Consider the following 18733-nt stretch of genomic DNA (forward strand, 5'->3'; position numbering starts at 1 on the left):
GTGGCACATTATCAAATGCCTTTTGAAAATCCAGATATACTACATCCCCTTTAACCATCCGCCTTGTTACAGCCTCAAAGTACAGCAGTAAATTAGTCTAACAGGATTTCTCTTTCACCAAACCCATGTTGACTCTTCCTGATTGTACTGAATCTCTAAATAAACTTCTACTGCCTGCTTAATAATGGATTCTAGCATTTTCCCAATGAAAGACATTAGACTAACTGGCTTATAGTTTCCTGCTTTCTGTCACCCTGTTTTCTTGAATGGTGTGTTACACTGTCAATCCAATGGGACCTTGCCAGAATCTAAGGAATTTTGGAAGACCAATGCATCCATAATCTTTGCAGTTTCTTCCTTTAAAACCCTAGGATGCAGGTCTCAAGTCCAGCATTTCATCCCATTAACTTTCTTTGTGCCTTTTCTCCTGTGATTGTGATTGTTTTAAGTTCCTTCCTCCCTTTCCCCTCTAGTTTTCTGCCAGTCTTGGGATGCTTCTCTGTTTTCTACTGTGAAGACAGATACAAAGCACTTGTTCAAAGTCTCTGTTATTTCCTTGTTTCCCATTATTCATTCTCCAGTCTCACCCTCAAAGGGAACAACCCTCACCTTAGCTACTCTCTTTTTTTATATCCTTGTAGAAGCTTTAACTGTTTGTTTTCATCTTCCTGGCTAGTTTTCTCTCACCCTCCAATTTCTTCCTCATTATTACTTTCTTTGCTGGTTTCAAATATGTCCCAATATTCTGGGTTACCATTAATCTTTGCAGCATTGTATGTCCTTTCTTTTATTTTGATACCATCCTTAATTTCCATAGTCAGCCATGAATTATGTATTCTTTTTGCAGACTCTTTCTTTCTCAATTAAATAGATGTTTATTGAGACATATGAAATATTACCTTAATGTCTACCACTGCTTTTTTACTGTCTTACCTTTTAACCTATTTTCCAATTCTACTTCAGCCAACTTTGTCTTCATGCATTTGTAATCACCTTTTTTGAAGCTTAAGACTCTAGTTTTGGACCCACGTATCTCACCCTGGACTTGAACATAAGAGCATAAGAACATAAGAACTAGGAACAGGAAAAGGCAAATCAGCCCCTCGAGCCTGCCCTGCCATACATTATGATCATGGCTGATCTCATTTTGGCCTCAATTCCAATTTCCCGCCCTCTCCTCATAACCTTTCAACCCATTACTAATTAAAAATCTGTCTATCTCCTCCTTGAATTTATTCAGTGTCCTGCCATCCATTGCACTCTGAGATAGTGAATTCCACAGATTCATGACCCTTTGAGAAAAGTAATTCCTCCTCATCTCTGATTTAAATCTACCACCCGTTAGCCTACAACTATGGCCTCTCATTTTAGAATGCTGCAGAAGAGGAAACATCTGCTCCACGTCTACTTTGTCTATCCCCTTTAGCATCTTATATACCTCAAGTAGATCTCCTCTCATCCTTCTAAACTCTAGCACGTATAGGCCTAAACTGCTCAATCTCTCCCCATAAGACAAGTCCCGCATCTCTGGAATCAATCTAGTGAACCTCCTCTGAACCACCTCCAGTGCAACTACAAGTAAGGGGACCAAAACTGTACACAGTGCTCCAGGTGAGGTCTCACAAATGCCTTGTACAGTTGCAACAACACATCCCTATTTTTATACTCTATTCCTTTAGCAATAAATGCCAAAATTCCATTTGCCTTCCTTATTACCTGCTGTACCTGCATACTAGCTTTCAGCGATTCATGCACGAGGACATCCAGATTCCTCTACACTGAAGCATTCAGACGTTTCTCCCCATTTAAATAATAAGTTGCATTTTTATTCTTCTGACCAAAATGTATAACCTCACACTTATCCACGATAAACTCCATCTGCCAAATTTTGGCCCATTCCCCTAACCCACCCACTTCCATTTGTAAATTTCTTATTTCTTCATTGCAACTCACTTTCCCACCTATTTTGGTGTCATCTGCAAATTTAGCTAGAGTACCATCTATTCCTGAATCCAAGTCACTAATATAGATTGTTAATAGTTGGGGCCCAAGGACCGAACCCTGTGACACCCCGCTAGTTACAGCTTGCCATCCAGAAAAAGACCCATTTATCCTGACTCTCTGCTTTCTGTTGGTTAGCCAATCCTCTCTCCAAGCTACTGTATTACCCCTAACTCCATGTGATCTTATCTTGTGTATTAATCTTTTCTGTGGCACCTTATCAAAGGCCTTCTAGAAGTTCAGATATACTACATCTACATGATCCCCATTATCCACTTTGCTTGTCACATCTTCAAAGAACAGTAGCAAATTAATCAAACTCGATTTACTCTTCATAAAACCATGCTAACTCTGATGGATTGCATTTTGACTTTCCAAATGGCCCATTACTACTTCTTTAATAATGGATTCCAACAATCTCCCAACTAACTGGAAAACTAACTGGTCTATAGTTTCCTACTTTCTGCCTCCCCTCCCCCTTTTTGAATAAGCATTTTTATATTAGCATTTTTCTAATCCACTGGAACCGTTCCAGATTCCAGGGAATTTTGGAATATTGTAGCCAATGCATTCTCTATCTCCGCTGCCACTTCCTTTAAGACACTGGGATGTAGGCCATCGGGCCCTGGGGACTTGTTACCCTTTAATCCCAGTAGTTTGCTCAGTACTTTTTCTTTAGGGCTGGTGATTGTTCTAAGTTCCTCCATCTCTATATTCTCTGCACTATTTGTTATTATTGGGGTGGTACTAGTGTCCTGCACTGTGAAAACTGAGGCAAAATATTGATTAAGCGTCTCTGCCATTTCTGCGTTCCCCAGTATTAATTCCCCCGTCTCGTCCTCCAAGGGACCAACATTCACTTTAGCTACTCTCTTTTCTTTTATATACTTGTAGAAGCTTTTGCTATCGGTTTTTACGTTTTGCGCTAGTTTTCTTTCATAATTTATCTTTGCTCTTTTTATTTTTTTTTAGTAACCCTTTGTTAATCTTTAAAAGTTTCCCAACCTTCCAGCCTGCCACTGACCTTTGCAATTTGGTATGCCTTAGTTTTTACCTTTAAATTATCTTTAACTTCCTTGCTAAGCCATGGATGCTTTTTCCCCCTTTTGCCATCTTTCTTCCTCATTGGGATATATTTTACTTGGGAGGAATTGACTATCTTCTTAAATATCTGCCACTGTTCATCAACTGTCCTACTTTGCAGTCTTCCTGCCCAGTCCACTAGGGCCAAATCTGCCCTCATACCTATGTAGTTACCTTTGCTAAACTCCAGAACAATAGTGTGGGACTCAAGTTTCTCGCTCTCAAACTGAACTTGAAATTCTAGCATGCTATGATCACTCTTCCCTAGAGGATCCTTTACTATGGGATCATTAATTGAAACATTGCATTACACAAAACCAAATCCAGAATAGTCTGCTCCCTGGTTGGTTCCACAACATATTGCTCCAAGAAACAATCTCTAACACACTCTATGAACTCTCCTTCAAGGCTACCCTTGCCAATTTGATTAGTCCAGTCTATATGCATATTAAAATCATAACATGAAAATCTAACATGTTATGATCACTCTTTCAAGAGGTTTCTTTACTTTGATGTTATTAATTAATCCTGTCAAAATACAAATTACCACACCAAAAATGGACTGTTCCCTGATTGGTTTCCAGAACAGAATATTCTGAGATACTGTCCCAAAAGCTGTATCATCTCATGCTCCAGGTTACCTTTGCCAATATGATTTGTACAACCTATTTGAAGATGAAAATCTCTCATGATTATTGGTGTAGCTTTCTTACAAGCCTCCATTACTTCTTTCTGTTAATAATTCGACATTTTGATTCTTTAAATGAAGATCATTTCTCACTACTGTACTGGCTTCATCCTTTATTAACAGAGCTGCCCCAACTTCTTTCCTTTCTCCCTGTCCTTTCAAAATGTCAGATAAGCTTGAATATTAAGGTCCCAGCCATGGTCACATTTTTAAAATTATTCATTCATAGGGAGTGGGCATCACTAGCTAGCCAGCATTTATTACCCATCCCTAACTGCTGTCAAGAAGGTGGTGGTGAACTGCCTTCTTGAACCACTGCAACCCATGTGCTGTAGGCACACCCACACTGCTCAGTTCCTCAATTTCTGGTCAATGGTAACGCCAGGATGCTAATAGTGGGGGATTCAACAATGGTAATTTTTTTATTTGTTAATGGGATGTGGCCTTCACTGGCTTTCTGTGGGTTTGGAGTCACATGTAGGCCAGACCAGGTTTCCTTTGCTAAAGGACATTAGTGAACCAGGTGAGTTTTTATCACATGGTCTTCATTTTTAATGCCCGATTTAATAATTCCAGACTTTTAATTCCAGGTTTTTATTATTCAAATTTCACCATCTGCCTTGGTGGGATTCAAACCTGTCTCCCCAAAGAATTACCCTGGGTCTCTGGAATACTAGCCCAGTTACAATACCACAATGCCACCTGTTCCCCTGCCATTGAATGTCAAGGTGGTGATGGTTAGATTCTATCTTGTTGGGGATGGTCATTGCCTGGCACTTGTGTGGCATAAATGTTACTTACCACTTGTCAGTCCAGTCCTGGATATTGTCCAGTCTTGCTGCATTTGGACATGGACTGCTTCAATATCTGAGGAGTTGTGAACATTGTGCAATCATCAGCGAACATCCCCACTTCTGACCTTATGAAGGAAGGAAGTTCATTGATGAAGTAGCTGAAGATGGTTGAGCTTCAGACGCTACCCTGAGGAACTCCTGCAGTGATGTCCTAGAATTGAGGTCATTGATCTCCAACAACCACAACCATCTTCCGTTGTGCTCCATATGACTCTGACCAACTGAGAGTTTTTCCCCTTGATTCCCATTGACTCCAGTTTTTGTTCTGATGCCACACTTGGTCAAATGCTACCTTGATGTCAAGGGAGTCACTCTCACCTCACCTCTGGAGTTCAGCTCTTTTGTCCATGTTTAAACCAAGATTGTGATGGGTTCAGGAACTGAATGGTCCTGGCAGAACTCAAACTGAGTGTCAGTGAGCAAGTTATTGCTAAGCAAGTGCCGCTTGATAGCACTTTTGATGACCACTTCCATCACTTTACTGATGATCGAGAGTAGACTGATGGGCAGTAATTGTCTGGGTTGGGCTTGTCCTGCTTTTTGTGCAAAGGACATAGCTGGGCATTTTCCCACATTGCCAGGTAAATGCCAGTGTTGTAGCTGTACTAGAACAGCTTGCCTAGTGGTGCAGCAAATTCTGGAGTGCAAGTCTTCAGGACTATTCCCAGAATATTGCCAGGGCCCATAGCCTTTGCAGAATCCAGCCATTTCTTGATATCACATGGAGTGAATTATACTGGCAGAAGACTGTGATGCTGGGGAGCTCCAGAAGAGGCCAAGATGGATCATCTGCTCAGCATTTCTGGCTGAAGATTGCTGCAAATACTTCAGCTTTATCTTTTGCACTAATGTGCTCCCCCATCATTGAGGGTGGGGATATTTGTGGGATCCTCCTTCAGTGAGTTGCTTAATCGTCCACCACCATTCACAACTGGATGTGGCAGGACTGCATACCTTAGTTATGATCTGTTGGTTGTGGTATCACATAGCTCTGTCTATTACTTACTGCTTAGGCTTTTTGGCATGCAAGTTGTCCTGTGTTGTAGCTTCACTGGGTTGACACCTCATCTTTATGTATGCCTGGCACTGTTCATGGTCTGTCTTCCTGCACCCTTCATTGAGCCAGGGTTGATGTTCTGGCTTTGTGGTAATGGTAGAGTGGGGGATAGGCTGGGCCATGAGGTTATGGAGTGTGGTTGAGTACAGTTTTGCTGCAGCTGATGGCCCACAGCGCATCATTAATACCCAGTCTTGTGTTGCTAGACCTGTTTGAAATCTATCCCACTTATCACAACACGATGGAGGGTATCCTCAATGTGAAGACGGGACTTCATCTCCTCAAGGACTGTGTAGTTGCTACTCTTACCGATACTGTCATGGACAGATGCCTCTGTGGCATTTTGATGAGGATGAGGTCAAGTATGTTTTTCTCTCTTGTTGGTTCCCACACCACCTACCAAAGACCAAGTCTAGCAGCTATGTCCTTTAGGATTCGGCCAGCTTGGTCTGTATAGTGCCACTGAGCCACTCTTGGTGATGCACATTGAAATACGTCACTGAGAGTACATTTTGCGCCCTTGCCACCTTCAGTGCTCAACATGGAGTAGTACTGATTCATCAGCTAAGTGGGGGTGTGATTGTGGTAATCAGCAGGTTCCCTTGCCCATTTTGACCTGCTGCCATGAACCTTTATGGGATCCAGGATCGATGTTGAGAACTCCCAGGGCAACCCCTTCCCAATTGTATGACATTGTACTGTATACCACCACAGGGATGGTGATGGTGGTTTCTGGGACATTGTCTGTAAGTTATGATTCCATCAGTATGACTCTGGCAGGCCATTGCTTGATTAATCTGTGAGACAGCTCTCCCAATTTTGAGACAAGCCACAAGGTGTTAGTAAGGAGGACTTTGTAGGGTGGACAGGGCTGTTTGCCATTGTCGTTTCCGGTGCCTAGGTCAATTGCGAGTGGTTGTTCAGTTTCATTCCTTTGCAGCCATGTCTCTGTAATGGAGATCATATCATACTCATTTATTTCTATTTATACTTTCAATTGATCCACCTTCTTATGAATGTTGTGTACATTCTGATAAAGAGCCTTTTATTATGACTTTTTATCATTTTCCCTACTCTGACCTTATTTGCTGTTGCACTCTTATATTTATACACTCTGGTCCTTCCTGTCACACTCTTGTTATCATTACTCTGCATTATTGTCTTTTCCTTCCTTTTAACTTTCCAGATCTCCCCTCAGCTGTACACTCCTACTCGTCACTATTTAGTTTAAAGTTCTCCCTTCTTCAGTTCCCTCCCTGAAGGGAGGTCTGACCCACAGCACAACCCTCACCACACGTGGGGCATGGAGACAGGTCCAAAATCCATCCCACTGGAACGACGATTGATCACTGTGCTGTTGACACCAATCTGACCCACACGCCGTCCAGCCAACTGGGACCCCAAAGGGGTCAGAGTTGCATGCTATAGTCCGGATCTATAAATACCGATGGCCAAGGCTCCAAATTCAATTCTATTGCATGGAATCTCTCCTTTTCTTACCACCTACCATTGGCATATGTACAAGTTGATTCTCAACCTGTTTGACTGTGTTACGAACACACATTCCTCAGCCATCAAGTCCTGGAGTGGGACTTGACCCTGGAGCTTCTGGCTCAGAGGCAGGGACACTACCCACTTGCCCTCCAAAGCTCTCACTGCAGCCCTATTTCTATGATTCACCAGGACACTGGTCCCAGTGCAGTTCAGGTGAAGGCTGTTCCAATGGTACAGCTCCCTCTGTCCCCAGTACTGGCATCAGTGTCCCATCAATCAAAACACTTTCCCAGCTGTTGTGCAAAATATCTCCATGCCTGTGGATAATTTGCTGGAGTAATTTGTGGATAATTTTCATCCCACGTTTTCTCTCTCTCTCACACACACACCCCTACATGTCTGTCCATGTACACATCAGACCATGTACAAACACATCTGTCTATTTACACACACTCACCAGATACACACAAACCTATCCACAGACACACTCATACCCCCAATCGGACAGGGCGACTTTCCTCAATCAGTAATCTGCTCAGCAGTGTGGTGGGTGTTTGAATCCCAGATATTGTAAAACCCTTTTGTGATGCATTAAACTGGGAACAGTATTGAGTTTTGCATTCAGGCCCCAGTTCCAGCTTTTGTTTAGTTTATTTCTATCCCCACACAATCCCACAGAGCTGATGAGGGTGCGTGTAAAGTTTGCTATTTTCAGAAGCTGTGAGCTCCCTCTGTGGAAGTCCCAGTGTTTTCTGCTGTTGTGAGATCCTCATTTAAACAGTGAGATCATGGAATATTCCCCCATTCTCAGCGACTCTATCCCCATCCACAGCAAATCTCTCCGCACCCATCTCCAACCATTCCCAATCGCCCTCGATCGCCAGCGAGTCTCTCTTCCTCAATGCTGAGCGAATCTCTCTCCCCCGATCCCCAGCGAGTCTCTCCCCCCAGATCCCCAGCGAGTCTCTCCCCTCCGATCCCGAGCGAGTCTCTCCCCCCCGATCCCGAGGGAGTCTCTCCCCCCCGATCCCCAGCGAGTCTCTCCCCTCCGATCCCCAGCGAGTCTCTCCCCTCCGATCCCCAGCGAGTCTCTCCCCTCCGATCCCGAGCGAGTCTCTCCCCCCCGATCCCGAGCGAGTCTCTCCCCCCCGATCCCGAGCGAGTCTCTCCCCCCCGATCCCCAGCGAGTCTCTCCCCCCCGATTCCCAGTGAGTCTCTCCCCCGATCCCCAGTGAGTCTCTCCCCCGATCCCCAGAGAGTCTCTCCCCCGATCCACAGCGAGTCTCTCCCCTCCGATCCCCAGCGAGTCTCTCCCCTCCGATCCCCAGTGAGTCTCTCCCCCGATCCCCAGTGAGTCTCTAATTCTCTGCTTTTCTCTCCCAGTCTCTGTGAACCTGGATGTGGAAACGGCGAGTCCCTGGCTCGAGGTGTCTGAGGATCTGAAGAGTTTGAGACGGACCTGGACCTGGAGGAGTCTCCCTGACACCGGGAAGAGGTTTACAGACAGGCTCTGTCCCTGTGTCCTGGGATCAGAGGGATTCACATCGGGGAGACATTACTGGGAGGTGGAGGTGGAGGGGAATCGGGACTGGAGTCTGGGAGTAGCCGCAGAGTCTGTGGAGAGGAAGGACGGGGTCAGTCTGAATCCGGAGACTGGATTCTGGACCATTGAGCGGGATGGGGATCAGTTTTATATAAAATCCTCTCCTGAATCCCGTCTCCCTGTCGGTCAGATCCCCGGGAAGGTGGGAGTTTATCTCAGTTATGAGTCTGGGACAGTTTCATTTTACAGCGCGGACACCAAGTCCCATCTCCACAGCTTCACTGGGAATAAATTCACTGAGAAACTTTATCCTTTCTTCTGGACATGGGATGAAAACCAGTTTCTGAGAATCTGCTCCGGTTCTGATCCGGATCTGGAAAGGGTCGGGGCCTCTAGAGGGGGGGGGGGGGGGGGGGGGCTCACATCATTCCTGATGTCACAATGACTTGACCCCGTGTTTAGGGTCAGGAGCAGAGGTCAGGTGTTGGAGGTTAGAAGCCACCATTGACAACAGATATTCACTAAATGTGTCATTTAATTTCCAAATTATAAATTGCCAATCAGACGTAAATAAAACCAATACAAATATCAGTGTCAGCGGATTAAAATAAAAAGTAAATTAAATATCTTGTGTGTCTCCTTCTTTCATTTACTCCCTGCTTCAATCAGTCAAACCACCCAGTCCTATCCTCCATCTCTTCACCTATTTCCCAGTCTGTAGCTGGAATTTCTTCTGTGTTTCCATTTCTCACTCTGCACCCAGAACATGAAAACCTGAAAGGGAAACTCGGATATTGAAGGGTGACAATTCTGCATTTCCATGGCATTTGGGAATTTACATTTTTCCCTCTTCAACCCCCTCACTTCAAGCTGACCCTTCCCCAGAGTTCATGCTGAGACTCTTTCCACACTCCTTCTCAGTTTAATACTGACACACTCCTTCCTCACACCCTAAAGGACCAGTCCGAGGATCTGCCCCTTTCTCTTTATGCTTCTCTGTCAGCCATTTCCCCACGTTCCCTTCATTTCACTTATGATTATCTCTGGAACATCACCCACCTCCACCCCACATAGCTCACACCCAGTGCCTTATCCCTGTCGCTATCATCTCCACACTTGATAACTCCAACAGTTTTCTCATTGAGCTCCCATGTCTGACCTTCAACCTAATAGGATCACATTGGCAGGCAGAGCAGAGGTGCTCAAACCTGATCATTAGCTCTCAGAATTACGCAGAATCACAGTGCAGAAGAGGCCCTTTGGCCAGTCCAGACCGTCACCACCCTCTGGGTAAAAAGATTTTTCCTCACATCCTCCATTTCTGCTCAATGTTCCTGAAATGTAGCATGATACTCACATTGATATTTTTCTCATTCTTCAGGGAAACGTGCATTCGGCAACAGCTCCATAAGCCTTTTCTCATTATTCCCACTGTCACTTGTATTAAAAACACAAGTTAATATTGTATTGTGAAAATGAAAACATTCCTCAGGCATTCAGCATCTCATAATGAGTAACCACCAACAAAAAAAAAGTTCTTCAAGGAGACAGCAAGTTTGGAAATCTTGGTTGTAAGGAGAAGAAATCACACGTTTCCTGCAATGCTGAGTGTGAAACATGCGGCTGATCTGCCAACGCCTGTTGATTTTGTCTCAACAACAACCCCGCCACCAACCCCACCCCCCACCCCCGCCCCCAAACCAGCTTATATTTCACCCCTCTCCTATTTTTACTTAGCTCTGTTGAAGGGTCATAAGGACTCGAAACTTCGCTCTTCTCCGCCAATGCTGCCAGACCTGCTGAGTCTTTCCAGGTATTTCTGTTTTTGTTTTGGATTTCCAGCATCCGCAGTTTTTGTTTTTATCTCTGTTTTATGTCCAGTGATTAAAGTGAAAATTCAGCGCCGAGTGTTGAACTTTCCCTTGCAGTTCATAGTAGTGCCAATTGCAGCCAGAAGTTGGTGATCCAAAACAAAAACAGAATTACCTGGAAAAACTCAGCAGGTCTGGCAGCATCGGCGGAGAAGAAAAGAGTTGACGTTTCGAGTCCTCATGACCCTTCGACAGAACTTGCGTTCGAGTCCAAGAAAGAGTTGAAATATAAGCTGGTTTAAGGTGTGTGTGTGGGGGGCGGAGAGATAGAGAGACAGAGAGGTGGAGGAGGCGGTGGGGGGGGGGGTGGTGGTGGGCTGGTGTTGTTGTAAGGACAAACAAGCAGTGATAGAAGCAGATCATCAAAAGATGTCAAAGGCAATAGTACAATAGAACACATAGGTGTTAGAGTTAAAGTTGGTGATATTATCTAAACGAATGTGCTAATTAAGAACAAAAACAGAATTACCTGGAAAAACTCAGCAGGTCTGGCAGCATCGGCGGAGAAGAAAAGAGTTGACGTTTCGAGTCCTCATGACCCTTCGACAGAACTTGCGTTCGGATGGTAGGGCACTCAAGGTATAGCTCTAGTGGGCTTTTATTTATTATATAATGGAAATAGGTGGGAAAAGGAAAATCTTTATAATTTATTGGAAAAAAAAGGGAAGGGTGAAACAGAAAGGGGGTGGGGATGGGGGAGGGAGCTCACGACCTCATCCCCACCCCCTTTCTGTTTCCCCCTTCCCTTTTTTTTCCAATAAATTATAAAGATTTTCCTTTTCCCACCTATTTCCATTATATAATTAATAAAAGCCCACTAGAGCTATACCTTGAGTGCCCTACCATCCATTCTTAATTAGCACATTCGTTTAGATAATATCACCAACTTTAACTCTAACACCTATGTGTTCTATTGTACTATTGTCGTTGACATCTTTTGATGATCTGCTTCTATCACTGCTTGTTTGTCCTTACAACAACACCAGCCGCCCCCCGCCCCCCCTCCTCCACCTCTCTGTCTCTCTATCTCTCCGCCCCCCACACACACACCTTAAACCAGCTTATATTTCAAATCTTTCTTGGACTCGAACTCAAGTTCTGTCGAAGGGTCATGAGGACTCGAAACGTCAACTCTTTTCTTCTCCGCCGATGCTGCCAGACCTGCTGAGTTTTTCCAGGTAATTCTGTTTTTGTTTTGGATTTCCAGCATCCGCAGTTTTTTTGTTTTTATCAGAAGATGATGTTGAGCTGCACAAAGATCAGTAAAGTTTTACAGCGTAGTATCGCCACCTGCTGCTGGATACCTGGGACTGGCGGCAATACCAAAACAGAAAATGCTGCAACCCTCGGCTGATCAGACAATTCAGGCAGGACCTTTCTTCACAACTGAAAGAGGACTGGATCAGAAAAATAGGAGGGAAAATAAACATTTCTATGTTCCTGTCACATACCGAGTCCCTATTGGGAAATTCCACACTGCCGGTCTGCACAATGTTCAAAAAAGCCGAGGTTGGGAGTGTGAAATTTCCCAGTTTCGGATCTTGGTATGTGTCAGGAGAGACAGATTCAAAAATCTGGGTCTGTATTCCGAATAGAGAGAGGAGATTAATTGGTTGAAAAAGCTTAAAAATCACTGAAATGGGTGTGAAGACACGAAATCTATTTCTGGGGTATGTCTGGGAGATACTTTGGTCAAAATTGAGTGGAGACGTCGTTACTGGATTATCCTAGGAAGTGCCCTCGGTCTGTGTCAAACCGTTACTTCAGCCCTTGGTCTTGGATTTGAATCAAACAAAAACAATTTATATTTATCCAAAGCCTCTAGTGTAGTAAAATGTCCCAAAGTGCTTCTTAAGAACATGATCAAACTAAATTTGTCACTGAGTCGCATAAGGAGATATTAGGTCAGGTCTGCAAAAGCTTGGTCACAGAGCCTTAAAGGAGGAAAAGGAGGTAGAGGGGTGGAGAGGTTTAGGGGGGAATTCAGAAGCTTAGTGTCTAGTTAGCTGAATACATAGCTGGCAGAGGCTGAATGATGAAAATCTAGGGTGTACAAGAGGCTAAAAATAGAGAAGTGCAGATATCTGGGAGGTTTGTAGGGCTGGAGAATGTTACAAAGATAGGGAAGGGCAAGGATGTGGATAGAAAATGCTGGAAATATCCAGCAGGTCAGGAAGAAACTAAAGAGAGTAACAGGGTCAATGTTTCAGGTCATGACCTTTGATCAGAACTGGGAAAAGTTAGAAATATAAAGATTTTAAAGAGGTGAAATGGGGGAGGGTAAAAAAGGAAAGTCTGTGCTAGGAAAGGAAACGGGAGACTTTAAGGGCAGAATTTTCCCATCGGCGTGCAGGGGCAGGACACGCACAACGACATGTAAAAGGACGCACAGTGACATCGGGCGAGCATCCCAATGTATCCGCGCACCGTCGTGATATTTCGTTGGGCCTGCGCGCAATGGTCCTTGATGCGCACTCGCCATTAATTAAAGGGCCACTTAAAGCCCTTGAGGTAGCAATTGAAGGCGATTTTCCGCGGCCTGTGCTATTGGCGGGTCATCGCACGGGTGCAACGGGCAGGTGGGTAGGACACCTCATCCAAGGGCAGCATAAGAGGCGTGAGTGGGGTAGCGAGTCTGATGTTTAAATGTTTAGTCTGAAAAGTTACTGATACTTCCCTGTGTGAGCTGCCAAACTTCAGAACGTTTACCAGCTGCTAGACTGGACTCAAAACCTTCAGGTCAGCGCTTTGCAGTGCGGAATTTTTTTGAGGCCTACAAGTTTCAGGAAGCCTTCCCTGAGCCTGAGAATGGGAGCTGAACGGTCCCCTGAAGGCAGCTCCTCAGTGGAAAAAGGGAAGGCTAGAAGGAGGAGGAGGCCAGGAGTGCACATTCAGCCTCCAGGGGAGCCATCTTTGGGACGACAGGTACAGACACAAGGGGTGCAAGGCCAAGAGGTAGTTCAAGGCGGAAGGGGCCACAGAAGATGCCACGATCCTGCTGCCAGGGTATACAGCTGGAGAAGCAGCTACCTTAATATGTCTGAGGTGCAATGCCGAAGGAGGCTCCATCTCTCAAGGAAGACAGTCAACGATCTGTCAGATGATTGGGCCTGAGATCTCCGCAAACTGTGTGGGTGAACACCCCATGCTAAAGGTCACAGCTGCCCTCAACTTCTATTCCTCTGGCACCTTCCAGGGTGATTTTTGCTGTGTCTCCCAGTCAGCTGTCCACACTTGTATCAAGCAGGCGACAGACCCTCTGTTCAGGTGTGCATTGACTTTCATCCACTACTGCTGGGATGAGACCAACCAGACAGTGAGCCAGAGGCTTTGCGGCCATTTATGGCTTCCCCCGTGTCCAGGGTGCAATAGACTGTACACATGTGGCCATCAAGGCGCCTGCAGGTGAGCCCGGTGCCTTTGTCAACAGGAATTGCTTCCATTCCATGAACGTGCAGATAGTGTGTGATCACAGGATGCAGATTTTACAAGTCTGTGCAAGGTACCCAGGCAGCTCCCACAACGCCTACATCCTCAGACACTCCCAGGTGCCGAGGCTCTTCAGTGCTCCGGCTCGGCTTGATGGATGGCTGCTGGGTGACAAGGGCTATCCCCTCAGAAGGTGGCTCATGACGCCTCTCCGCCATCCAAGAACCGAAGCCAAGCAGCGGTACAATAGGAGCCACGCCTCCACAAGGGCTGTGGTGGAGAAAGCATCGGTCTTCTCAAAATGTGCTTCCGATGCCTGGACCAGTCAGAGGGCGAACTCCAGTAGCCCCCAGATTGTGTGTCGCTGATAGTGGTTGCATGCTGCCCTCTCCACAATCTCCACAAGAAAGGAGGCACACCCAGCCATGGTAGCATTTCTCACTTTAATGCTGTCACAAAAGGCGATTCGCATCACAAAATGAAAATGATCTATAACCTTAGACAAAATAATAAGGAAATCACCACAGGCCAAGAAAAAATCACCAGTGATAAACCCGTGGTGTGCCTAAGGTGCGTTAAATTTACATTTGCGGGTGTTACGTCTTGGTGCTGCCCCCTTGCTGGGACTGGCATCTGAGCCAGCCTGCTCACTCTGCTGTCCTGTTGGCCTTGATGACCTTGGTGGATGTCCTCTGGCCTGTGGGGCCTCTGCTGGCCCCACCTGGTAGGGAACGGCCTGTGCCATGGCTGGCATCTCCCCAGTCGTCACAGCCACATCAGATGCCGTGGTCACTGGCAGAGGGGCAGATGAGCTGCTGCCCTCAGCCGGAGCGCCCTGAGAGGAGCCCGCAGAGATGGCATGCAGCTGCTGAGCCAAAGTGAGGTCGGGTCGGACCTCCCTACTCACCATAGATGGATGGGCATGGGGCTGGGATACATAGTGCCCAAACCATCGCCCACACAGGCACTGACTTGCTGAGGTTAATACTGCTGCCAGGGTTGCAGGTCCAAGCACAACCCCAGGAGACACCGATTGTTCTCCTGGAATCGCCTCCCCATGAGAGTCGCCACCCTCTCCATGGAGGAAGCTTGGCGCTCAGCCATGAGGCTCAAAGCATCGGCCACGGTCCACGTAGACTCCTCCACCATGGACACCAAGCCAAGCATAACCTCATGTATCTCCACCAGATACTTCCATACACCCTGCTGCATCTTGTGTGCTGGCTGCATCGCTGACGACTCCAAAGGTTCATCATCAGCCACGGACTGAGTGTGTGCCTGGTCCCCTACAGTCCTCCAACTGCTGGCGCCGCTGGCACTCTCTGTCTCTGCCAGCTCCCACAGCAACGCTGAAGTGCCCTCACCAATGTGCCCCGGGACACTAGCTAAAGATCTGATTCCCACTGAGGTGCCAGTATCTGCGCTGATGCCTGCCTGGCAGAGATGATGTGACGCACGTGATGCTGAAACCTCCGGCCCCTCAGGTGTGAGAGGGTCCCCTGCTGCTCCTCCTCCCGGCCCTGTGCCACTGATGCTGAAAGCAAGAGCAAGGAAATTTGATTAGTTAACTTGGAGACAATGTCAATATACATGCCTGTCCCCCAGATCATTATGCGCTAATCCTTCCATAAGCAATGGGCAATCCATGATGCAAACTTCACATCCTGAGTAACCTTGGCTGCTGGGAGACCAATGTGACCTCAGTGCTGGGCAAACATACCTGCCCTAGGCACCCAAGCCTCACCGTTAATGGTGGACCTGGGCTCATGGCTCCTCTCCTGGTCGAGGGCCTCCTGTTCAAATCTGGTCCAGTCCTCACACGCTCAGTGGCATTGTGAGAGTTCTTCTCCTGAAAAGGAGAGAAGAGCATGGATAAGTGCTACTTGTACCTGGATTCGCCATGCGGCTGGCCCACCCCAACCAGATTTGGATATTGCAGGGCTCCAGAGCATCCTGACTGTTACCGAACACTCACACAAAGATGACGGGCATATCCCTGCCCCCCCTCACCCCTTGGCCAGATGCTTCCTGCATCACACTTGGGAACACATGGTGTAATCTTCCATAGCAAAGAGGTGCGAACATGTGGAGTCAGGGGACCGCATATCGCTCGGTGCCACCTTGAAGCTCCCCTCCCAGCATGTCATCACCCTGACTTTGACACGACATAGAGTTCCAGCTTTGCGCCTAGGAGCAGCACCTCCAGGCCACCCCAATGACAATCATATGGGTCTCAGGGCACCACATGCTGCAGGTGCAGAACCCATCACATCTCCACCCTCTCATGCTGACCTAGGCAATGGGAATATCTGATGGCCCGCCCAGCAAAGGACACATGCCATCAATGACTCATTGCAGTCAGGAACCTTGGACTTGAGCTGGGGTGCTGGGGGGGTGGGGGGTGGGGTCGCGGGATGCGAGGGGGAAGCCTACCTGCTGGGTTAAGTGACCGATGTCAACATGGCACTCACCCTTCCCATGCACAGCAGGTTATTAAAGCACTTGCGGCACTGGATCCAGGTGTGCCGCACCACGGCGTGAGAGTTCACAACCTCCGCTACCTGCTCCCACGCACGTTCTGTCATGTCAAGAGGCTTCCTCCTCCCATCCTAGGGACAAGCACCTCCCGCTGTGTTGCCACCTCCTCGACAAGGGCAGAAGGCAGTCACCCGAAAAACAGGGGGCACAGTGGCCCCCCCCCACCCTCCTGTCCGTCCTACCCGCCTGCATGGCCCGCTCGGAACCAGAGCTCTGCTGAGCCCTTCCACAAGACATGTTTGGTAGCCTTGGAAAGGCTGCACTGGCTGTTTAAAGGAAGCCGCCGGGTTGCCATTGGACCCGGCGCCAATTACTGCCCCGCTGCCACCCGCCCACTCCTGCCGTCCATGAGAGCCGTGCTTCTTGCCGGGTGGGCTTTAATTGGCCTGCCCACATAAAATGGCGGCGCAGACTCGATCGCGTGTGCCGAGCAGGTCTGCACCCACCCGCACCCACTCCCGCTTCACCCACCTGACAGGCAGAAAATTTTGCCCTAAATGACAAAAAGGTTGGTGGAGCAGAGCCAAGGAGAGTAGCAATAGGACAATTAAAGAAACAAAAGATGTTTTCAGAGGAAGTGCGAATGGCAGAATAATGAGCCACTGCTGCATGAAAGCAAAAACAAGAAAAACAAAGTTAAGACAGTCACATGCAAAGAAACGGAGATATAAGGTCAGGGATGGAGTGGGAGCTTGAAGGCTGTAAGGAGCCTAATTGGAAGATTAGCTGCTGTTCCTCAAGCTGGCATTGAACAGTGCAGTAGGCCGAATTCAGGGATGTCAGTGTGAGAACACGGTGCAGAATTTAAATGGCAAGGCCTTAATTTCCTGGAACTTTTGCATACTTCCATTACTCTCATTTTTTATCCAGCATTTTCTGTTTTTGTTTCAGATTTCCAGCATCTGCAGTATTTTGCTTTTATCTTAGTGTGCAAGGAGAGATGTGTTCACGCATCGAGAAGGCTCATATATTGTGCAACTCCATGTGCTCTCTGTCTTTCAAGAGGGTTTTCATGCTATGAGCCCATACTCAGAGCTCATGTGCGCTGCTATCAACCAATTGTGTTTTTGACTTTTAGAATGTAAATCTGCTAAGCTCACCAATAAATAGGGGCATCTTACCATCTCAAGGTGATGAAGCTCCTCTCAGCCACATTATTGCCCTTGCACTCAAACGTGTGTGTCTCACCATGTAATTGTGTCTATTGTGGGGACAAGGTTCTGGTCACAAACTAGGAATGCAGCACTCACTGAGGTCACTGATGCTAATTCCAAATGGTGATTCCTGGTGGGCAAGCGAGGCTTTGAGCAGGCTCTGGAAGTGTGCATGGGCAATGTGGATGGGAGCAATGGGTTAGGAGAGGAGGATGTACTGAAGCTGAAGTGTGCACTTTATTATTAATGACATGTGCCCTTGAGGGCTTCATGGTGTGTGTGTGCATTTTGGACATGGCAAGAACCAGGGCTGGCCATGAGGACACAATGCCAGTGTTAAAGAGGAGCCATTTTGATGTCTGGCAGGTGAGTGTTTGATGTCGCTGTGCTCAGGTGACCCATATCCATATGAAGCTGAGGATAAATGCAGCCAAGGATCTCAAACTGAGAGTGCCAGATGTCAGTGTGATTTGGAAGAATGCACTACAGCTGACTGAGTCATCTCTAAATGAATTCACAGCAGTGGAATATCATCGGCTGCCTTGTCCCAAGTGTGGATTAACTGATTCACTATCGATGTTAAACAGTGACGTAGTTCCCATTGGTTGAGATGGATCTCCTTGAGCAGCTTTGCCACATTGAAAGCATTCAGCTATGAGACCATTGAGGATTGACCAATAGCTTCTGGCTCTTGTAGGATACCATTGCGACTGGGATGCTGGAGAGACATATGAAGAGGGAGCACCTTCCGATGTCTGATGCCGGGACACCCTCCTCCAGTTAGCACCTCATCTCAGCAAGGACACATACTCATGAGGGCGCATCATCCTTCAAAGGATCAGGACAATGTGAGCCTGGTGTGTAACTATTCACTCTCCTATTGAAGTGCATGGGCAAAATGAAAGGAATTGTAATGAAAACAAAAAATGCTGGAAAAACGCAGCAGGTCTGACAGCTTCTGTGGAGAGAGAGAGACAGGGATAACGTTTCGAGTCCATATGACTTCTTCAGATCTAAAGGG

The 18733-nt window shown here is 46.8% G+C and overlaps 1 protein-coding gene across 1 annotated transcript in view; it reads left to right on the forward strand.

The window, feature by feature from the left end:
* Positions 1 to 18321, forward strand: part of LOC121291327 — a 58520-nt gene extending 40199 nt beyond the window's left edge. Inside the window, 2 exon segments of the mRNA XM_041212398.1 lie at positions 8561 to 9102; positions 18106 to 18321. Coding sequence (XP_041068332.1) covers positions 8561 to 9102; positions 18106 to 18321 — 758 coding nt within the window.
* Positions 18322 to 18733: the final 412 nt, after the last annotated feature.

Source organism: Carcharodon carcharias, chromosome 19, assembly GCF_017639515.1.
Source record: "Carcharodon carcharias isolate sCarCar2 chromosome 19, sCarCar2.pri, whole genome shotgun sequence".
NCBI lineage: Eukaryota > Metazoa > Chordata > Chondrichthyes > Lamniformes > Lamnidae > Carcharodon > Carcharodon carcharias.